General features: G+C 43.0%; 2 protein-coding genes across 3 annotated transcripts in view; both read left to right on the top strand.

The window, feature by feature from the left end:
* The window catches only part of bltp3b (bridge-like lipid transfer protein family member 3B), a 35,389-nt gene extending 24,517 nt beyond the window's left edge, over positions 1-10,872 (top strand). The window contains exons 16-23 of one of the 2 annotated variants that reach the window (XM_080050869.1): positions 939-1,087; positions 2,354-2,511; positions 3,000-3,150; positions 3,788-3,829; positions 5,847-6,103; positions 6,844-6,952; positions 7,516-7,673; positions 8,950-10,872. In XM_080050869.1, the coding sequence (XP_079906995.1) occupies positions 939-1,087; positions 2,354-2,511; positions 3,000-3,150; positions 3,788-3,829; positions 5,847-6,103; positions 6,844-6,952; positions 7,516-7,673; positions 8,950-9,078 (1,153 nt within the window). In that variant the 3' untranslated portion in view covers positions 9,079-10,872. The remainder of the gene's footprint in view (positions 1-938; positions 1,088-2,353; positions 2,512-2,999; positions 3,151-3,787; positions 3,830-5,846; positions 6,104-6,843; positions 6,953-7,515; positions 7,674-8,949) is intronic. The other variant, XM_080050870.1, reaches the window with a different exon arrangement.
* Positions 10,873-13,769: 2,897 nt separating this feature from the next.
* The window catches only part of anks1b (ankyrin repeat and sterile alpha motif domain containing 1B), a 206,563-nt gene continuing 202,157 nt past the window's right edge, over positions 13,770-18,175 (top strand). Inside the window, exon 1 of the mRNA XM_080050738.1 lies at positions 13,770-14,339. Coding sequence (XP_079906864.1) covers positions 14,209-14,339 — 131 coding nt within the window. The 5' untranslated portion in view covers positions 13,770-14,208. The remainder of the gene's footprint in view (positions 14,340-18,175) is intronic.

Below are 18,175 nucleotides of genomic sequence, written 5' to 3'. Positions count from 1 at the left end.
GTCTGTCATCATCTACTGTCTGTCTACTCTAGCACCCACTCACTCACTTCCTTTTCTGCTTCTTGACCTGCGCTTTGACCCTTGCGAGGTGTGTGTGTGTGCGCCTGTGTGTGTTTTCTCTCTACCAAAGGAAAGGCAGTTTGTCTGTGGTTTCTGACCTCCTCTGCTCCTCAAACTCCAGCAGATCCACCTCCCTTTATTCCTTGTCCAACATGTAAGGCACTGGATCTGTGTCTAGCTGTGTTAGTGAGTGTGTGTGTGGTTGGGTGTGTATGTACTACTGTGTGTGTATGTGGGAATGTGTCCTTGTTCTTGTGATCTAAATCAGTGCAAAAATGTGTGTACGTGAAACCCTGTGGGCATGTATTCTGCATGTGTGTGTTAAACTAGTCGGTCTCTCCCTGTGTTTGGTGTCTTCCTGTTGACTTGTGTGTTGATGGCAGAGATGAAAAGCTCCTTGTTTGTTTGTGACTTTTTTGTTTTACGTCAGCCTTGTGTTCCTAGTCTTTTAGGAGCAACTTTGATTACGTTTTTTCCTAAGATCTTTTCTGGTGTTTGGGAGGATAGAGATTCTTTGTTTCTTACATGACCTTTAAGAACTTCACCACAAAGAGAAGAGATATTTAATTGATCAGATAATATGATGAAATATAAGCACTTGACCTGTTTTTTTTTCTTCACCATAATCAATCATTCAAAATCAATGGCGATCAAAGAGATTGATTTTAAAATGATGTGTGTGTGTGTGTGTGTGTGTGTGTGTGTGTGTGTGTGTGTGTGTGTGTGTGTGTGTGTGTGTGTGTGTGTGTGTGTGTGTGTGTGTGTGTGTGTGTGTGTGTGTGTGTGTGTGTGTGTGTGTGTGTGTGTGTGTGTGTGTGTGTGTGTGTGTGTGTGTGTGTGTGTGTGTGTGTGTGTGTGTGTGTGTGTGTGTTTTGTAGTGGTCGTTTGATGCGTGACCGCTCCCAGTCCAGTTTCGCTGTGTCCTATAAGAACATGAAGAAGAGTCCGTCCCTGCAGTCTCTGGACAACATCTCCATAGACAGCTACCTGCTGGAGGACGGAGACACATACAGTCTGCTGGAGAGAGGTGGGCCACAAGTTAGTTATTATGTGTCCCAAGATCCACACAAGATTCTTTTGGACACCAAAAATGCTATAACAGTGTTAAAAAACTTGGGATGGTAGGATGGCCTTGAGGAAACCACTAGTAACCATGAGGTCGCTGGTTAGATCCCAGGCACCGGACAGGAGGGTGTTATTTGTAAAACTAGTGGTGGCTGTTATTACAATCTACAGTGCCCACCATCTCTACAATTGTGCCCTCGAGCAAGGCACTTAACCTCAACTTCTCCAGGGGCGCTGTACTATGGCTGTACCAGCGCTTTCACCCCCTCCGAAGTGTGGTAACTTGAGAGGGGATATGCGAAAAGACGAATTTCAATGTGCCTTGTGTAAATTGACTAATAAAGAGAACTTTCTCATACAAGAACAATGTTTTAACATTACATTGCAAACACAGAGTTTATTTTCTTTTATTACTCGCGCTCTACAAATTAAATGTGCCACAAAAAAGTTGATATTTTTTCAATAAAGTGTAATAATAATAAGGGCATAGCACTGAAACAGTGTAGAGCTTAAATTAAAGTTATTCAATTTCAGCTAAATCACACAATGAAGCTATTTTCTCTTCTCATTAAATCGGCTTGATTCAATTGCTCTTGTCACTGCTCTAGTGAGATAATAAAATCCTAATTACTGCTGCACATGTACTGGTAGGCACATGTACCGACCAGAAGGTGGCAGCATTGTTCTGATATGTAGAATAATGTACAGGGATGCAAGGAAAAGCTTCTTCAAGGCATGCCAATTGATTTGTATAGCATAATTCATACAAGGATGCATTTCAAAGTTAGCCTGGAACCGCCTGCCTATGTACCTACTTCCGCTCAATTTTTTTTCCCTTCAATGGTCAGTCTGGGTCCGCGGCATATTCGCGGGTTTTCTCTGCCAGATTTTTGGCTGTCCAATCAGCGAACAGAGGGAGTGGCTGAGAACAATGACATTGGAGTCGTGCGCCAGTTTCAGTTGAAGTCAGAAACAGAAATCTATAAATGTTCCTGCAATTAAAAGTATGCAGCAATGTAAAAATATAAAAAATCACATAAAATAGATCATGAGACAAAACGGTTACATCAGGCAATACATTTCACCGTATAGGTTATTTAAAAAGCCGAGTTGAACAGTAATGTATTAAGACCGTATTTAATAGACAGTGTATTCACAAAGCCTGACAAAAGGTGTGTGTGTGTATTGTTTGTGGACGTACAGTAAATCTCTTTATGTAACCCTACAGATGACGTGTCCATGTCAGGCTTTAAGGATGCGATCAGCGAACAGAGCGCGACTGAGAGCGCTACGGAGGCTGTGATAGGTCCGGAGCAGGAGGGGGGCGTGTCCCCCGACACCATCAGCGCTACGTCCCAGAGCATCGACGATCCCACCAAAGATATAGTAACTAACAAACCAAAACTTAACCAAAGGCTTAAAGGTGCACTATGCAGTTTCAGGGGAGGGGGATTTGGTAACATTAACAGAGGCTGCATTTAGCAGTTTGTAGTTAACAAAACATATTTTCTCTACATGTATTTCTTAGTATTGAATAATTCTATCATCATAAATCAAAACAAAATTATTTTCATGTACCTGGAACCAAACTTATGACCAGAATGTTTTTTTTAAATAAAAAAAGTGGGCCCTGCTGCTATAAGCAGTGAAACTGTGACTTTTAAAGTAGCTTTCTAACTTTTAACAGTGTTCCACAAATCCAATATAGTTTATTTTATCCAGTTATGAGAATACACCTTTAGAAAATATACACTTCTCTGACACACCCAAAGTTGCATAGTCCCCCTTTAAAGAAAATGTCTGGCAATAACATAGTAGTTCCATGTGTGCTAGCTTGTTGATAATGCTAACTCTAGTTGTGTTCCTCCATCCAGGTGTCAGTGCTGGTCCTCAGGGTTCAGTCTGTGTGCGTTGCCATGGAGGCGGCGGGCGAGAGCACGGCCGTGGCTCTGGAGGTGGGTCAGGTCACACCCAGCCAGCTGGGCAACGTCAGCCTCAGACAGTACCTCAGCAACCGCAGCCTGGGTAAGAGCACGCCGCCATTACGTGTCTCACTGAACTTTACTGTGACTGAGCACCAAATACTGTGCTTTTCATTTGAGCTCTTTGATGATGCATGAGGAATTTTATTTTGAAACTTTTATTTTGGAGGTTTTTTACACATACAGACAAAACACAGGATACATAGACATGTACAATACTTCCTCACCCATTAGTTCCATGGTCTAGCTTCTCCGATGTTGTGGAATGTATGAATGCATGAGGATTTTTTTTGTTTGATTTCTCATTTGGACTCTGGTATTTGTTTAACATCATCCATTGCCACACTAAATTAAACTATGTTAACAGTGAACAAATGACATCAAAACAAGGCAAGCAGAGTTTCCCATGATGGTAGATGGTGGAATTTAATACGTTTTAGGAAAGGTTCAACACGTTTTATCCATAACAGCAAAATAGAAAAACGTCCAAAGAATAAAGATGAAGTTGAGTCAAGTACTAAGGTGTGTGTGTGTGTGTGTGTGTGTGCGTGCGCGTGCGCGCGTTGATTTAGCCTTTAAGCCTGCCACATAACCACACACACACACACACACACACACAAATGTACACACTAACGCAGCCAACCCCCTCCTTGTATTTACGTTGCCATAACTCCCCACAGGTATGGTGTGTTCAGTACCAATACCTGCTCAAAGCAGCCAAGGTAACTGCTGTGTGTTAATTCACCATCTGTAACTTTAACACGCATGCCTGCCTCAGCGCGTCTGTTGCCTCCCGTGCGTGCTCCTGTGTGTGTGTGTGTGTTTACACAAATTGCAGTGCGAGCGCAGTCAGTGTGTCTTCCAGTTTGTCTTCCCGTCAAATCTCATTTCCAGACTGGAGACTTTTTCGCTGGATGGCATGCAGTGTTGCATTTGCTGGTAGAAATGCAGTGTTGCAATGCAAGTGATCGCATGAAGTGTGTGTGTGTGTGTGTGACTTTATCAGCAGCAGAGTGGGCGGGTTCATTGAGATCTCTATTTTACTGTGCGTGTGTGTGTGCCACATTAAAATTGACAGTAATAAAGAAAGTGGTCCCATTATTTGCAACATTAAGCCCACAACCTTCTGTGTGTGTGTGTGTGTGTGTGTGAGAGAGCCACATTCAAATTAACTGCAGGTATTTTTGCAGACTGGTGATAACCCCCTGATCTTCTCCTTCCCTTCTCTGCCTAATTTGCCCTCTCTCTCTTTCTCTCTCCCTCTTCCTCTCTCTCTCTCTACCACCCTCACTCCCTCCCTCCCTCCTTCCCTCCCTCTCTCCCTCCCTCCCTCCCTCCCCCCACCTTCCTCATCTCCACTGCAGCAGACTTTGCAGTTTCAGTCCACTGATTCAGGCAATGAGAGAAACGCCAGCTTTCCCTATCTCACAAGAAGCTCCTCTTTTCTTTTTCCCCCTCCACCTTTCCTGCTCACTCTTCCCTCAAGCCTGTACTCCATCTCTCTACTAATCCTCTGTCATTCACCCCCTCCACTCCCTCTCTCTCTCTCTCTCTCTCTCTGTACCTTTTCTTCCCTTCTTCTTCCTCCTTCCTTAGGCCAGCTTTTCTCTTCCCTCCACTGTCTTATCACAGCCGCTCAGTCCTTGGCTGCTGGCTCTCTCTCTCTCTCTCTCTCTCTCCCTCCCTTCCTCCCTCTCTCCACACTTTCCTCGACCCCGAGCTGCCCAGTATTGAGAGAATATGTCTTTTTATCTGTGAAAAACTGACAGCTTTGTGTGAATGTTTTTTTGCTACTCCTGAAACCGCTCTATGGTATTAACCCTCTCTTGACTTTCCCTTCAAAGAGTGATTTAAAGGGGACATGACGCACTTGCTCTGTCATAATGAAAACATATTTTATTTCTTACTTCAAGTGGCCATTTTCATGCCTTGCTGAGTATGTCTATGTGTTGTGTCACTGGCCTGTCACCGTGTGCTTTGCCAGCTGAATTTATGTGTGAATTGAAAGGAGGTTTTTTTAAGGTTTTAATAAACCCCTCTCCACCTCCGCTCTCATCAGTTTATCTTCTTTCTCTCCGTCTTTTCAGAAGCAGTATCATCACATAGTTTCAAAGTCAAAATTCCGGTCATTTACTTTCTATAGAAGTACACCGTCAAACGTAACATATTTCAACACCTCAGGATTTCGTTTTTTATTCATAAAAGGGATAGAGATAAATTATTCAATGGTTAAAACATGACTTTGAATCCTCCATACTTAAATAGGAGTTCCCACCCAAAGCCTTTAATCGGCAGTCGCTGGAATTAATCAAACATAACATCACGGCCCGTCTCCTTAATCCTCTCTTTACTTTTCATCTCTCTTTGATTTTCACCTTGTTTCCTACTCCGAGGAACTTTCAGGTTGTGTCACTCTTGTACACCAAAGCGGTAGTGTTTTTACTACACCAGCTGTTGTTCCTGGGTGAGCTTACCCATGACAAATACTATTTAAAAAAAAAAAAAAAAAAAAAAAAAATAGCATTCTTTACACTGATATTCTCATTTGCTGTTACATGTAACTTATGATCATCAGAGGGAAAATGAGACAACCACATCAACGGGGATATTTAAAAGTTCCTCGTAGCACCTTTTAAATTCAGTTCTGAGTGTTTTTCAGCTGCATCATCTCCATGACACTGAAGCTAAAAGCTAATGCTAACCTCTCTCTCTCTCTCTCCCTCTTTCTCTCTCTCTCAGGTGGCGTTGCCCTCACTTGCCCGCCCTGTGGCGTCCACAGTCCGGAGGTGCGTGCTCGGCTGGAGAGTGGTCCGTGCGCCGCCGCTCACTCGCCGCTCGCCGAACGCAACGGTTTCCTGCAGCTGCGTCTCCACGGTTACCGGGCCAACTTCCTCATGTCCACGCTGCGCAACCTGGCCAACTTCCTGGAAGATGACTCCGCCCCCCAGGTGTTACCCATGGAGATCAGCGTCAGGGACACGCACGTCAACTTAAAGGTGAAAATGAAAATCCCCCGTTGATGTGGTTGTTTAATTCCACCTGCTTGTATTAAAGGTCCACTATGTAGTTTTAGGGGTAGGGAGATTTGTTTACATTTGCAGAGCCTGCAGTTCGTTTACAAAACATATTTAATCTATAAGTAATCCTCACTATTCATCATGAATCAAAACAAAATTATTTTGAGGCAAATGGAACCAAACCAAACTGTATGGGCCCTGCTGCTGTAAACGAGAACAGTGACGTTTCAGGAAGCTTTCTAACTTCAAACAGTGTTCCAGGGATCCAATCTTCCTGTGAGGAAAGCCTGTTTATTTAGTTGTGAGAATATACCTTAGAAAATGTTCACTTCTCTGACACACTCAAAGTAACATACTGCACCTTTAAGGGCTAGGAGTTGTTTTTCCCCCGGGGTTTATTGTTGCAGCAACTACTGTTACATACAACACACCAGCAGTGTATTTGTCCTAGTTTTTCCGATGGCCTCGCAGTAATAGACCTCATATATCACTGCCATACAGGGCAGCATCTGCTATAACTAAGTTAAAGGTAGTTTTTACTTTGTCAGAATCAGTAAACAACTTGCCTGTGTGTTAACATCACATTTGCGATTCATGGCCTAATTTATATAAATCATACACACACACACACACACACACACACACACACACACACACACACACACACACACACACACACACACACACACACACACTCTAATTTGTGCTTTCTGTTGCAGGACGATGGTCCCCGGGACAACCCTTCTGACTGTGAGCCCTCTCCGATCACCCTTCACGTGAACAGCCTCGTCATTCACAGAACAGACGACGGCTCCTTCTCTATAGGAGGTGAAGAAGAAGAAAAACACATTTTCATCTCCTAGAAATGTCCAGCTCCACTTCAGCACTGATTCACTGCCATTACATAATAATGTCCTATTAAAGGCGCAGTGTGTAGTATATGAATATTTAGCATCATCTAGTGTTGAAGGTTCTGGAATGCCTAGGTAACCCCATCCTTTAAAATAATAACAGAAGCTACAGTGGCCTTCAAGGACAAGAACCTAGTTTCTAAAGAAGGTGTATTTAGTTTTTTATTCTATAGCACTTCATCTTGGTCTTCCAACAGGTGCATTTCCCCGGGACACCCACTTTAAAAATGCATATGGCCATTAAGTTTGTCCATTCTGTGCTACTGTTGAATCATGGCAGTGCAAAATGGTGGCCTCCATAGTGGCAAGCCCTTCTCTTATGTAGATATATTAAATATTACATTTGTACCAAGTCTATTCTGAAAAATGACAATAAATTATACACACTGCACCTTTAAATGCTTTATTATAAGTCCACGCTCGGTAAGTCCACACCTTCAAATCCCCCCTTCATGTTATCTCTCTCTTTCCCTTTTGCAGTGCACACAGCGGCTGAGACCAAACCCGGGAAAGATGACGCGTTGATTGACAGCTCTCTGAGTCCGGTTCCCGAGGCGATGGGCGGCGTCTGCGGCGCATCAAAGGCTTCACAGACCCAAGCCCCGCCCCCCAGCCCTGCTCCATCCAGCAAGGAGAAGGTGAGACACAACCGCCAGAGCATGATTTTTTTATTAAATTTTTTTCACTTAACCTTTATTTATACTCGAAAGATCAATTGAGGGATGACCCTCATTTACAATGATGTCGAGTCAAACAAATGCAAAGCAAAAACAACAAGCCGATAAAGAGACAAAAACAATTCAAACATTCAGACGGCGATGTAGAATGGCTGCAATTAAAATTAAATGGATGAAAGTACAATATGGCCTAATAATGTGGGGGTATATGGGAGCAGAGGTATAAACACAGGCAGAAAATGACGCCCACACCCACTGCAGACATCCATGAAAGGTAAAGATTTCAGTGAGTTGCACGCAGCCGAATGTATTCTCTTTCTCTCTCTCTCTCTCTCTCTCTCTTTCTCTCTCTCTCATCTTCTGTTTTCCTCCCACAAACATAAACAGCTGAATAAGGCTTTTTTTTTTTTTTTTTTTTTTTTTTGCCAAATTTTAAGATTTTCAAGCTATTGCATTTCCTCCTCGCTTGGCTTCCATCTTACTTACAGTGGGTGTGATCTTCATCGATTGAGACAGAATGAAAAGCATTGCATTTTTCAGAAGTGAATAGTTACATAATGCTTGTTTCCTCCCATCTAAACAACAAAACAGCTTGGTTGTCATTTCCTTTCAAGATGTGAGCGTGTTCCGATTGGTTGCGGCAGGCACACCATATTACGGGGGCTAAAGGATTTGATACATCCCGCTCCGGTTCTCAAACTATACACACAAACAGCTCGCAGCTCGATATTAATTTAAACCACCCGCATGAACTTATGTTTATGAAACAGTCTCATTTTGATGATTATAAATGACCTGTAACAGCAAACGAGACCATCAGCAAAAAGGCTGTGGCTATTTTTATATTGTTATTATTAATGCCTATTGCTCACAACACCTGTGTTTCCCTGAACGGTACTAAATCAGAGTTTACTTTGCTTTTTATATAGTTTTTCTTAATGCCTTTAGCATGGGTACGCTCACCCAGGAACTACAGCTGTGGTAGTAAACACTACCGTTGAGCAAGACACTTAACCTCAAACTGCTCCAGGGGCGCTGTACTATGCCCCTGACCCTGCGCTCTGACCCCCTCCGAAGTGTGGTAACTTGAGAGGGGATATGCGAAAAGACTCATTTCAATGTAGCCTTGTGCAAATTGACTAATAAAGATAACTTAATGTGTTGTGATCTGCTGTGTTTGGTATCAATACAATAGGACAAAATGGCTGACCTGATCATCTTGTCCCTCTGTTCACAGATGCTGACGGAGGAGAATGAATGTCTGAAGGTGGAGCTGTCCAGAGCCAAGATGGCGCTGGCCGAGGCTCAGATGGAGAAGGACTCGCTGCTGCATCGCATGAAGAACCTCAAAGTCAACACCAGCTAGAACCCAGCTCTCCCTCTCTCTATGTCTATCTCTCTCGGTCTTTCTCTCTCTCTGTCCTTCTCTCTCTCTCTCTCTCTCTCTCTCTCTCTCTCTCTCTCTCTCTGTGTTTTTCTTTCTCTCTACGCAACTCACCAGCCACTCACAAAGTCATTGCAAATATCAGCAAAAATACTTAAGGCAACATCAACAAGTCAAATAAAAGGGGGCGTGTTCTCCCCTTTTTACGCTGCTTATTTGCAGAGTGAGCCACCCATGTGACTTCAAAATAATTCCTTCATAAAGCAATGCAGAAGTCCGTATGAAAGACTAAAAAAAAAAAAATACACGTTTTACACACTTCTTGTCAGTTTTGTGTTCTACACTTTGGACTTCTGAGGCTCGATTGCAGTAGGAGAGAGTTTTTAAAAAGGGAGAAATAACATTTAGTGGTCCTTAAGAGTGTGTGTGTGCGAATGTGTGTGAGAGTGAGAGAGAGGATGAAGATTAAACATCCATGGTTGTGCCTAGAGAAACCCGCTTCCCACATTATATTCCTGTTGTGAAATTTAAAAACATAAAAAAATAAATAACTTTCATATCTTACACGAGCCTCATTCAATCCTGTAGGTTATGAAGAAAAATATGAATGTCACGTCTTCGGAAGAATGTCTGAACAAACAACAACAACAACAAAAAAGACTTATTTTGCACTACACTGAAATGAAACTTGCAATTTAGTGCTTTTCTTATATCGGAGAGGGGACGAGGCAAATCATTCCCCCTCGAGTGTGTACAGTGTATATTGTATAAGAATGTGAACACATAACTATTTTCTCCAGAGCTTTTGAATGGAAATGCAGTGTTTCTGTTGTGTGTGTGTGTGTGTGTGTCCACCAGAACAAGCATTTCATTACAAAGTAGAAGATACCATTTCTTATCTGTCGGTTCCATGGCTTTTGTCAGTGATATGATCCACACAACAATGTCTGTACCCCTCCCTCCTCCCTTCTTCTTCCTATTTTTCTATTGTGTAAATAGCCACTTAAACATGTTAACATGTGCAGCACTTTTTAAAAAACTGAGGCACTGTAAATATACGAACAACAAGAACTGTGAGAGAGCAACAGTTTAAGCCACCGAAGAGTGGAGAGAAAAAAATATCTTGTGTGTGCGAGTATAGGAAAAATAAAGGCACATTGAAGTTGCCTGGACTACATAACAAAGTGTGTTTGTGTGAGTGTGTGTGTCTTTTATGTACACCTCTAATCGGCCATGTGTAGTTTTTTTTCTTCATTTTTTCATGGACAAAGTGTTTGAACATATCTTTGCTGCTGTTGTTCTGTGCTTCATGCCTGTGTGTGTGTGTGACGCCTTCAGAGGGAAAAACTTCTGAGTAGATGTTTAAAGCAACTGACTTTTTCTAACCGCACATGCTTTGAACACAGCACAAAAGACTACAGATACAAGGGATAGGGCTCTCAAGAAAACTTTAGCTCTCACACTTCAACAGTGGATTTCGGTACGTCCTTATTGGTCTACATATGCAACCGTCAGTCATAATCCAGACTTCACACTCGGCCCAATCCATTTCACTTTTCAAAATAAAACAAAAAAAAAACACACAAGAAGTTCCCTTGACAAAAACGCAGAACCAAGACTTGAAATGTCAGAAGTAGGAATTGCACATGTACCGTATGTGAAGAGTTTTGTTTCATCACAGCCCTCCTCTGAAACCCTGTTGAGGACAAAGAATAACACACAAGAAAGTAATAAGTTGTATTATGTCTGTCGAAGCTGCTGAAATACTGCTGAAAATAAAAGGGTATCCAATTTAAAGGGGTTTGACCTTTCATTGTTTGTTTTTGGTGGGAATATTGTCTTTTTTTTTTTAAAGGTGCACTATACTATGCAGTTTTATGGGAGGGAGATTTGTTTACCTTAGCAGAGCCTGCAGTTAGTTTACAAAGCATATTTTCTCTACATGTAATTATTAGTATTGAATCATTTTATCATAAGTCCAAACTAAATTAAGGCCCCTGGAACCAAGCGTAAGACTAGAATACATTTGTTAACAGTTGTTAACTGTGGGCCCTGCTGCTGTGACCAACAACAGTGAAACAGTAACTTTTCTGGAACTTCAAACAGTGTTCCAGGGATCCAATTTTCCTGTGAGGAAAGTTTGTTTATTCAGTTATGATAATGTCTTAGAAACTGTACTATTACTCCTGCATATTGCCATTGAAGCCATGTTAAAAAGATTGCTCTGTGAGTGATAAGAGGAGACAGCATTGTGAGGCTCAATTGAGCTGCACTGAACCTCTGCAGGAGAGGGTTTGGACTTTGTGCACATAAATGGTCATGACATTTAACTGCTGGAGTAGTGCAGTGAGTCATAGAAGGGCATTTAGCGTGTGTGTGTGTGTGTGTGTGTGTGTGTGAGAGAGAGAGAGAGAGAGAGGGGAAAGTTTCTGCTGTGCTCCTAAGGACAGGAAAGCCAGTTTACATACTGTAGCTTAATAATGTTTCTGTGATGATGGAACAGAGTCACAGCATGTCCGTTTACGTAAGCAAAGCATGTACACATTAATTTATATACTGTGTGTGTGTGTGTGTGTGTGTGTGTGTGTGTGTGTGCAGACCAGCTAGGGAAATGTGGGGCCAGCACCGTGTACAGCTGGATTGTGGGAAATATGATGAAAGAGAGAAGGATCAGATTGTGTGTTATTGGCTCAGTCAGTACAGAAACCGAGATCTCTGTCCAAATCCCAGAGGGGCTGAAACTGCCTGTTTTATTCCTCTGTTGCAGCCTAGCTACTATAATATAGACATCCTTGAACACTGTTGTGATAGAACGCAGGATTTCAGAGTCATGGTAAAGGCCTTTCTGGTATTTTTACCATCTTTCCATCCATCTATCCATCCAGAGTATTGAAAGAAACAGAAATTAATCCGTATTTTTCCATCCACTGGTTGTTATGTGAATATGGGGGGACGGGGGGGTTCAACTTTAAAGGTGCACTTTGTAACTTTGGGTGTGTCAGAGAAGTGAACATTTAATCAGCCAATTCATCAATAATGATAATCATTCCCCACAGCTATACAAATCACTGGAATCAGGAACATCTCGTTTTTACGAGCACCTGAAGGCAACACGTCTCTCGAAATTCCAATTAAGCCACCGGGCGTGCCCCAGCATGCACCGGGCGGCATGAGTGAAGGGGCCAGGGGTCCTGTGTCTGTTTCCCAGGCTGTCAGTGAACAGATAAAATACAGCACATTAAAAAATAAAAATAAATATAGGCTACATTTACGGCCTCCATCCTCCACTCAGGAAAGCCCTGCTCTGAGACGAGGCTATTTTGGGACCTCACCTGTTTCCTAAGCTGCAGCAGGTGAAGGCTGGCAACCTGGCAACACACACCTCTGGCGGAGAAGGAGAAACTGCGCATGTGCGTGTTTTTGCCAGAATAGCGCGTGTTAGTGTTCAGACAATAACTGTGGATTTGAGTGAGACTTTTCTTTCTTTAAACAGACTAAACAAAAGGCATCGCCTCCTGTTGGTGTTGTAGCATCGTCATCCACGCCCCTCACTGTACAGTAAAGTCTGTCATTCAAGTTAGACAGGCTTTGAGGGCAAGCAGGGAGACTTTTCTTTCAAAATAAAAGCTAAGATTTTCCACAAAAGAGGAACCAGTACCAAAACGTTAATACTTTTGCTACTTAAAATACTGTTGCCTTTCTTCTTTATCTCATGAAATGCATCAAATTAGTGTTTAAATAGGCCTATTAGCCAAGTACATTTTCAAGGCTTTTGCATAGTAGGATATGTAAACTCATGGACCATGAACAATCCAGGCTTCAGTGTTCACTGTTCTGATTTAATAGAATATATATTCTGGTAAAATGTAACATTACGAAATTATACAGGTTTCAAATGTGTCTGGGCCTGATCTTAAAGGAGTCCTGCTGTTTTTTTATGATATTGCACTCAAACCCTCAAATGAATGTGTGTTTAATCACATTATCACACAGTACATTAGAGGCAAGGTGGCACACCTGACCGGCCTTTAAAACACTCTGCACATTGTACAGTACAGGCAGAAAGGGTTTAACAAAGGAGTGCCCAGCAGTTTTGAAGTTGACAGATTTCAAATGACTGCTATAGTGGCCTACTATAGTAGGCCTATTCAAGATAAGACACTACTATACTACAATATGCCACATATATGGGGGATTATCTTGAACTGTGGATGATTTAAATCTTTCTGTCTGTCTGTCTGTCTGTCTGTCTGTCTGTCTGTCTAGCCTATACATCTATCAATCTGCAATTTATTTGAATAGCACCCTTCACCCAACAATTGGCAACTCACAGAGGAAATGATAATAGGGCACATTCAAACAAGACAGCTTACTGAAGAAACAAAATGCAATATCAAAAGAGATTTAATAAACTAATGACAACCAATGAATGTTTTATTTTGAAACGTGCCGACGGAAATGTGTAGTTGCACCCCTGCTAACTCGACAGCTGGTAGTGACCGGCCAGTGCGGTAGGTTTATCAGGGTAGAGAGGTGGCGAGTACAGCGGGGCTGGAGAGCGTCTTGTTGAGGCGTGCAGGGTTTCAGCTCCCCGCCTGTTGTCACACCACCGGAGCTCCGTAGCAGCCAGGAACCTCTTTAACAGCCCTAGGAGGAAGGAGATTGTCAATTATTTCTCTTTTGTTTTTAATCCAGGGTTTACTCTTTACTTCACACTTAAAGGGATTCGCTTTTGGAGCTCCACGGTTTCTTTGCTGGAGCTACTTTGCACCCGGGAGAGGCGTGCTCGTCAGCGGACTCACAAGGGAGGAGAGTACGGGTAGACTACCGGAGCTTTGCGTGTGAATGGACTGGAGGTTAGAAGGCGCCGGGGGACCAGTGTGCGTGCACGTCAAAACCTGCAGCATCAATTATAACACCTAGACCATCAGCATACAGCAGCAGCAGAGGCATGCATTGAGAGGAGGAGGAAATCCTTTCAGATGCACGGCACACACTCAATCTAAAGGGGCGTCTGAGGCCAGTGGGGAGGATAGCCTATCTATGTGCCTATATGGGAGATTTATTGGATTTTAATACCACCGCCGTCGCTGTAAACTTCTCGTGTCAAGGATGGGGAAAGAGCAGGAGCTGCTGGACGCCTCGCGCACAGGGAATGTCGCCGTGGTGGAGAAATTATTGAGTGGGAAGAAGGGGATACTGGGGTCAGGCTCGGGCTCCATACCTCTGCCGAATCTACTGAGGTAAGATCTGCTTTCTGTAGTGTGTGTCTAGGGAGTCTCTCTCTCTCTCTCTCTCTCTCTCTCTCTCTCTCTCTCTCTCTCTCTCTCTCTCTCTCTCTCTCTCTCTAGGGGTTTCTTGGGGGGGGGGTTCCCATGCACGCTGCATAATTAGTCATCATTTAGCCTTCATCATCATAGGTCAGTTGTTCACTAGAAATGAACCAAGGGAACTACTGTTTTAGCCTACTACTCCACTCATCTCCTCCCTGCTGCACTGTATAGAGTGCACTATATTAGCCTATATAGGCCTGTACTCACTCAGCAGCACTGTATCAGCAGCTCAATTCCTCCATAATATGGTGCCCTCTGAGATGTATAGAATGAGGCTGTTTTTGTGCATGGGTTGCAACATGCTGCGTTATTACACAGAGGGAGAGAGGAAGTCTCTTATGCAAAGTCAAGAGAGTTGTGTGATGCTAAAAGTGCACTTTTAAAGGCGTCACAGACAGAATTGCTGCAGGGGTGAAAATACACAAGCAGCACACACAAGAATATGACTGGGCTAAGGCTTGATCCACATGTGACTGATGTAGAGGCTATATAGTCATTACCTGTCCTCTCAGGGTGGCACTAGTGTTGTGGGGGAAGCCACATAAAGAACAGACAGTACCTTGAGCTTCACCACTCACACACCACAGCAGCTGTCTATATGTGGATTCCATTGAACGGGAGCATGAAAGAGAGAGTGAGATGCTAGGATATGATGATGGATGATAGATCTCTTATTTCTTCCTGAGTGTCTCCCAGTGCTTATTTTTATGTGGGGTCGCTTCGCTTTTCATGTGAAAGAACGAAGCCACAACCAAACCACCTGTCTCTGTGTGTGTTTATCGTCAATGTCATATAGCGTTTAAGGGTATCCCTGTGCCGTGTGCAATTGAATCACTGAATTGATTATATAGGGAGTAGGGGTATTGCTGTGGTGTTTGTGTAGCAGTGCGTGTGTGTGTGTGTGTGTGTGTGTGTGTGTGTGTGTGTGTGTGTCTTTCTACATGGTGCTGGGAAAGGCCTGATGTGCAGAATGCTCCCAAGCTGGCTGCAGAACAGCTCTGCATTCATTAAAGGTGCACTATGCATTTTCAGAGGAGGGTGATTTGTTTATGTTTGCAGAGCCTGCAGTTAGTTTACAAAACATATATACTGTTATTCTTAGTATTGAAAAATGTTATCATCATAAATCACAACTAAATACGGTAATTTTGAGGAACCTGGAACCAAACGTAAACCAAACTGTGGGCCCTTCTGCTGTAAACAACAACAGTGAAACAGTAACTTTTCAGGAAGCTTTCTCACTTCAAACAGTGTTCCAGGTAGTGACGTGACTTATAATATTTGAATTATAATTTAGAGATAGGGGTTTGTACAAATATTTAAAATCTTAACATTCAAGCCACTCTGAGCCTTCTGTCCTTCCCAAACTCAAATAACAACACAAAGGCTTCAAACTAGCCACGAGAACAACAGTGTAGGTCATTATTATTGTGCCCACCTCCCTCCCTCCCTCCCTCCCATGCAGACTCACCCTCTCCCTGCCTCTATACTGGGACACAGACAGGTGATTAGTTAGGAAGGATTCAGATCAAAGGCCAGGGTGTGTCCGCGGTCCAACCCAGGAGGAGCATCAACCGGTATGTCAACAAAGGGTATATACGTAAACAAAGGGGGCCACTGTAGTTATAGCAACCTTCCTGTCTACAAAGCCTAGGCTGTGTATTAACACTGGACTTTTTTTTTTCTCAGTGCACACACAGCTAAGGACAGGTAGCGGGATCGTGAGGAGATATCTGGATTTGAATAAAAAAGTAGTTCTGTCCGTTTCTTTCACTTCTTCTTTTTCTGGCCATAATTTCCTCATAGATAATAACTTGGTGAGTAGGGAAGGAATCATTGAGGTGCTGGTGTATTGTTGTTTTTGTTTGGTCTTCTCTGCGGTTCCCACACTATCTCTTATGAAAAGAGAAGTGAAGACTTTGCAACGTAAAAAAACTGCGTCCCAATTTCACAACTGTACAATGTGCCATTTGCTAGTTAATTGCTTGTGGCACCAGGGACGGCAGTGTTGGCCGGTTCCACTAGTTTGGTCTAGACTTAAATATCTCAGCAATTATGAGCTTTAGATCACCATGGAATTCTGTAGAGATACTAAGGACAACCAGAGGAAGAATTCTACTGACTTTGCTGAAATATCTTAAATTCAGCTAAATGGATTTTGGACCAAAATTGGTACTGAAATGTATTGAAATATTACAACTATTGGACGGATTGCCTTGAAAGTTAAGTTATCTTTATCTGTCAATTTACACGAGGCACATTGAAATTCACCACCACTAGTTTTAATACTAACACCCTCCTGTCCGGTGCTGGGGATCGAACCAGTGACCTCATGGTTACTGGTCAACCCCTCTTTCCTCTAGGACATCCTACCATCCCATGGGGTCGGAGTTTGCTCTGTTGCCATGGAGATGGTTCAGGTGACATCAAAGATTTTCAATCAGTCACTTTTCCCGTGTGAACACAATGTAAAACTTGATGGGAATTAGTGTGTGTGTGTGTGTGTGTGTGTGTGTGTGTGTGTGTGTGTGTGTGTGTGTGTGTGTGTGTGTGTGTGTGTGTGTGTGTGTGTGTGTGTGTGTGTGTGTGTGTGTGTGTGTGTGTGTGTGTGTGTGTGTGTGTGTGTGTGTGTGTGTGTGTGTGTGTGTGTGTGTGTGTGTGTGTGTGTGTGTGTGTGTGTGTGTGTGTGTGTGTGTGTGTGTGTGTGTGTGTGTGTGTGTGTGTGTGTGTGTGTGTGTGTGTGTAGTCTGAGTCCGTCCCCAGTGGAACGCTGTGTCCTTCACGCTCTGAAATTGTGTTGATTAAAGAGACTTAACTGAAAAAATATGCACCTCGACTGGTTTACGCTTTGTTTCTAGTCCCCCACGTCCCTAAGCTGTAAACAGTGTCGCATAGTGCGTTTACTTTGCAAATTAGGATAATTGAATTTAATCTTTTAAAGGACGGAGATTATTTACGTAAAATTTAATTCATTTGAAGCTCGTTGAGGAGACAAAAGAATGTTTCAACCATGAGGAAAATGTCGAAAGAGATGCGGCAAGATTTCTTTTAGGGATCCAAAAAAACTCTGATACCATATTGACAGGGCGAGTGCAGTTGAGGTCAGATAGATGGATAATGGGTGGAGTAGTTGCGTCTTTATAGTGTTCATTCAAAGTGTTATGTCTACTGTGTTGGCATTCATTGGGTTAAAAGAGGGGATGTCATCTCAGTTAAAACAATGTTTGCACATGTGTTTCTCTGCGTTTTTCTCATGTGTCTGTGTGTGACCCGGTTGTGTGACGCACTTCCTAATAGAGAGACATTTGTGCTTTAACAGACGAGTGAGTCAACAGAGAGAGGTCAGAGAGAGAGAGAAAGAGAGAGCACGCTAGGCTAGGCTAACGTTATGGGAATGATCTCCGGGAATCAATGCATAGTTTCCCATCTTAAGGCCTCTGAGCCATTCGTAGCATTCCTAAGTCATGAGGTTCCTCCGAAAAGAAAAACTTTTCACTAAAAACCGCCCAAGTGGGACACGTACATTTGAGACACACACACACACACACACACACACACACACACACACACACACACACACACACACACACACACACACACACACACACACACACACACACACACACACACACACACACACACACACCGTAATACTGTATCACAGGATGTAGAGAAGGCGATACTTCTGGTGGAAACAGTGCAGATCTGTGGTGTGGACTAACACGTGCTGCTCAGTGGAAAATCAA

This window comes from Ammodytes marinus (assembly GCF_949987685.1).
Source record: "Ammodytes marinus genome assembly, chromosome: 22".
NCBI lineage: Eukaryota > Metazoa > Chordata > Actinopteri > Uranoscopiformes > Ammodytidae > Ammodytes > Ammodytes marinus.
The sequence above is the reverse complement of the archived record's forward strand: the minus strand, read 5'-3'. Positions and strand labels throughout refer to the sequence as shown.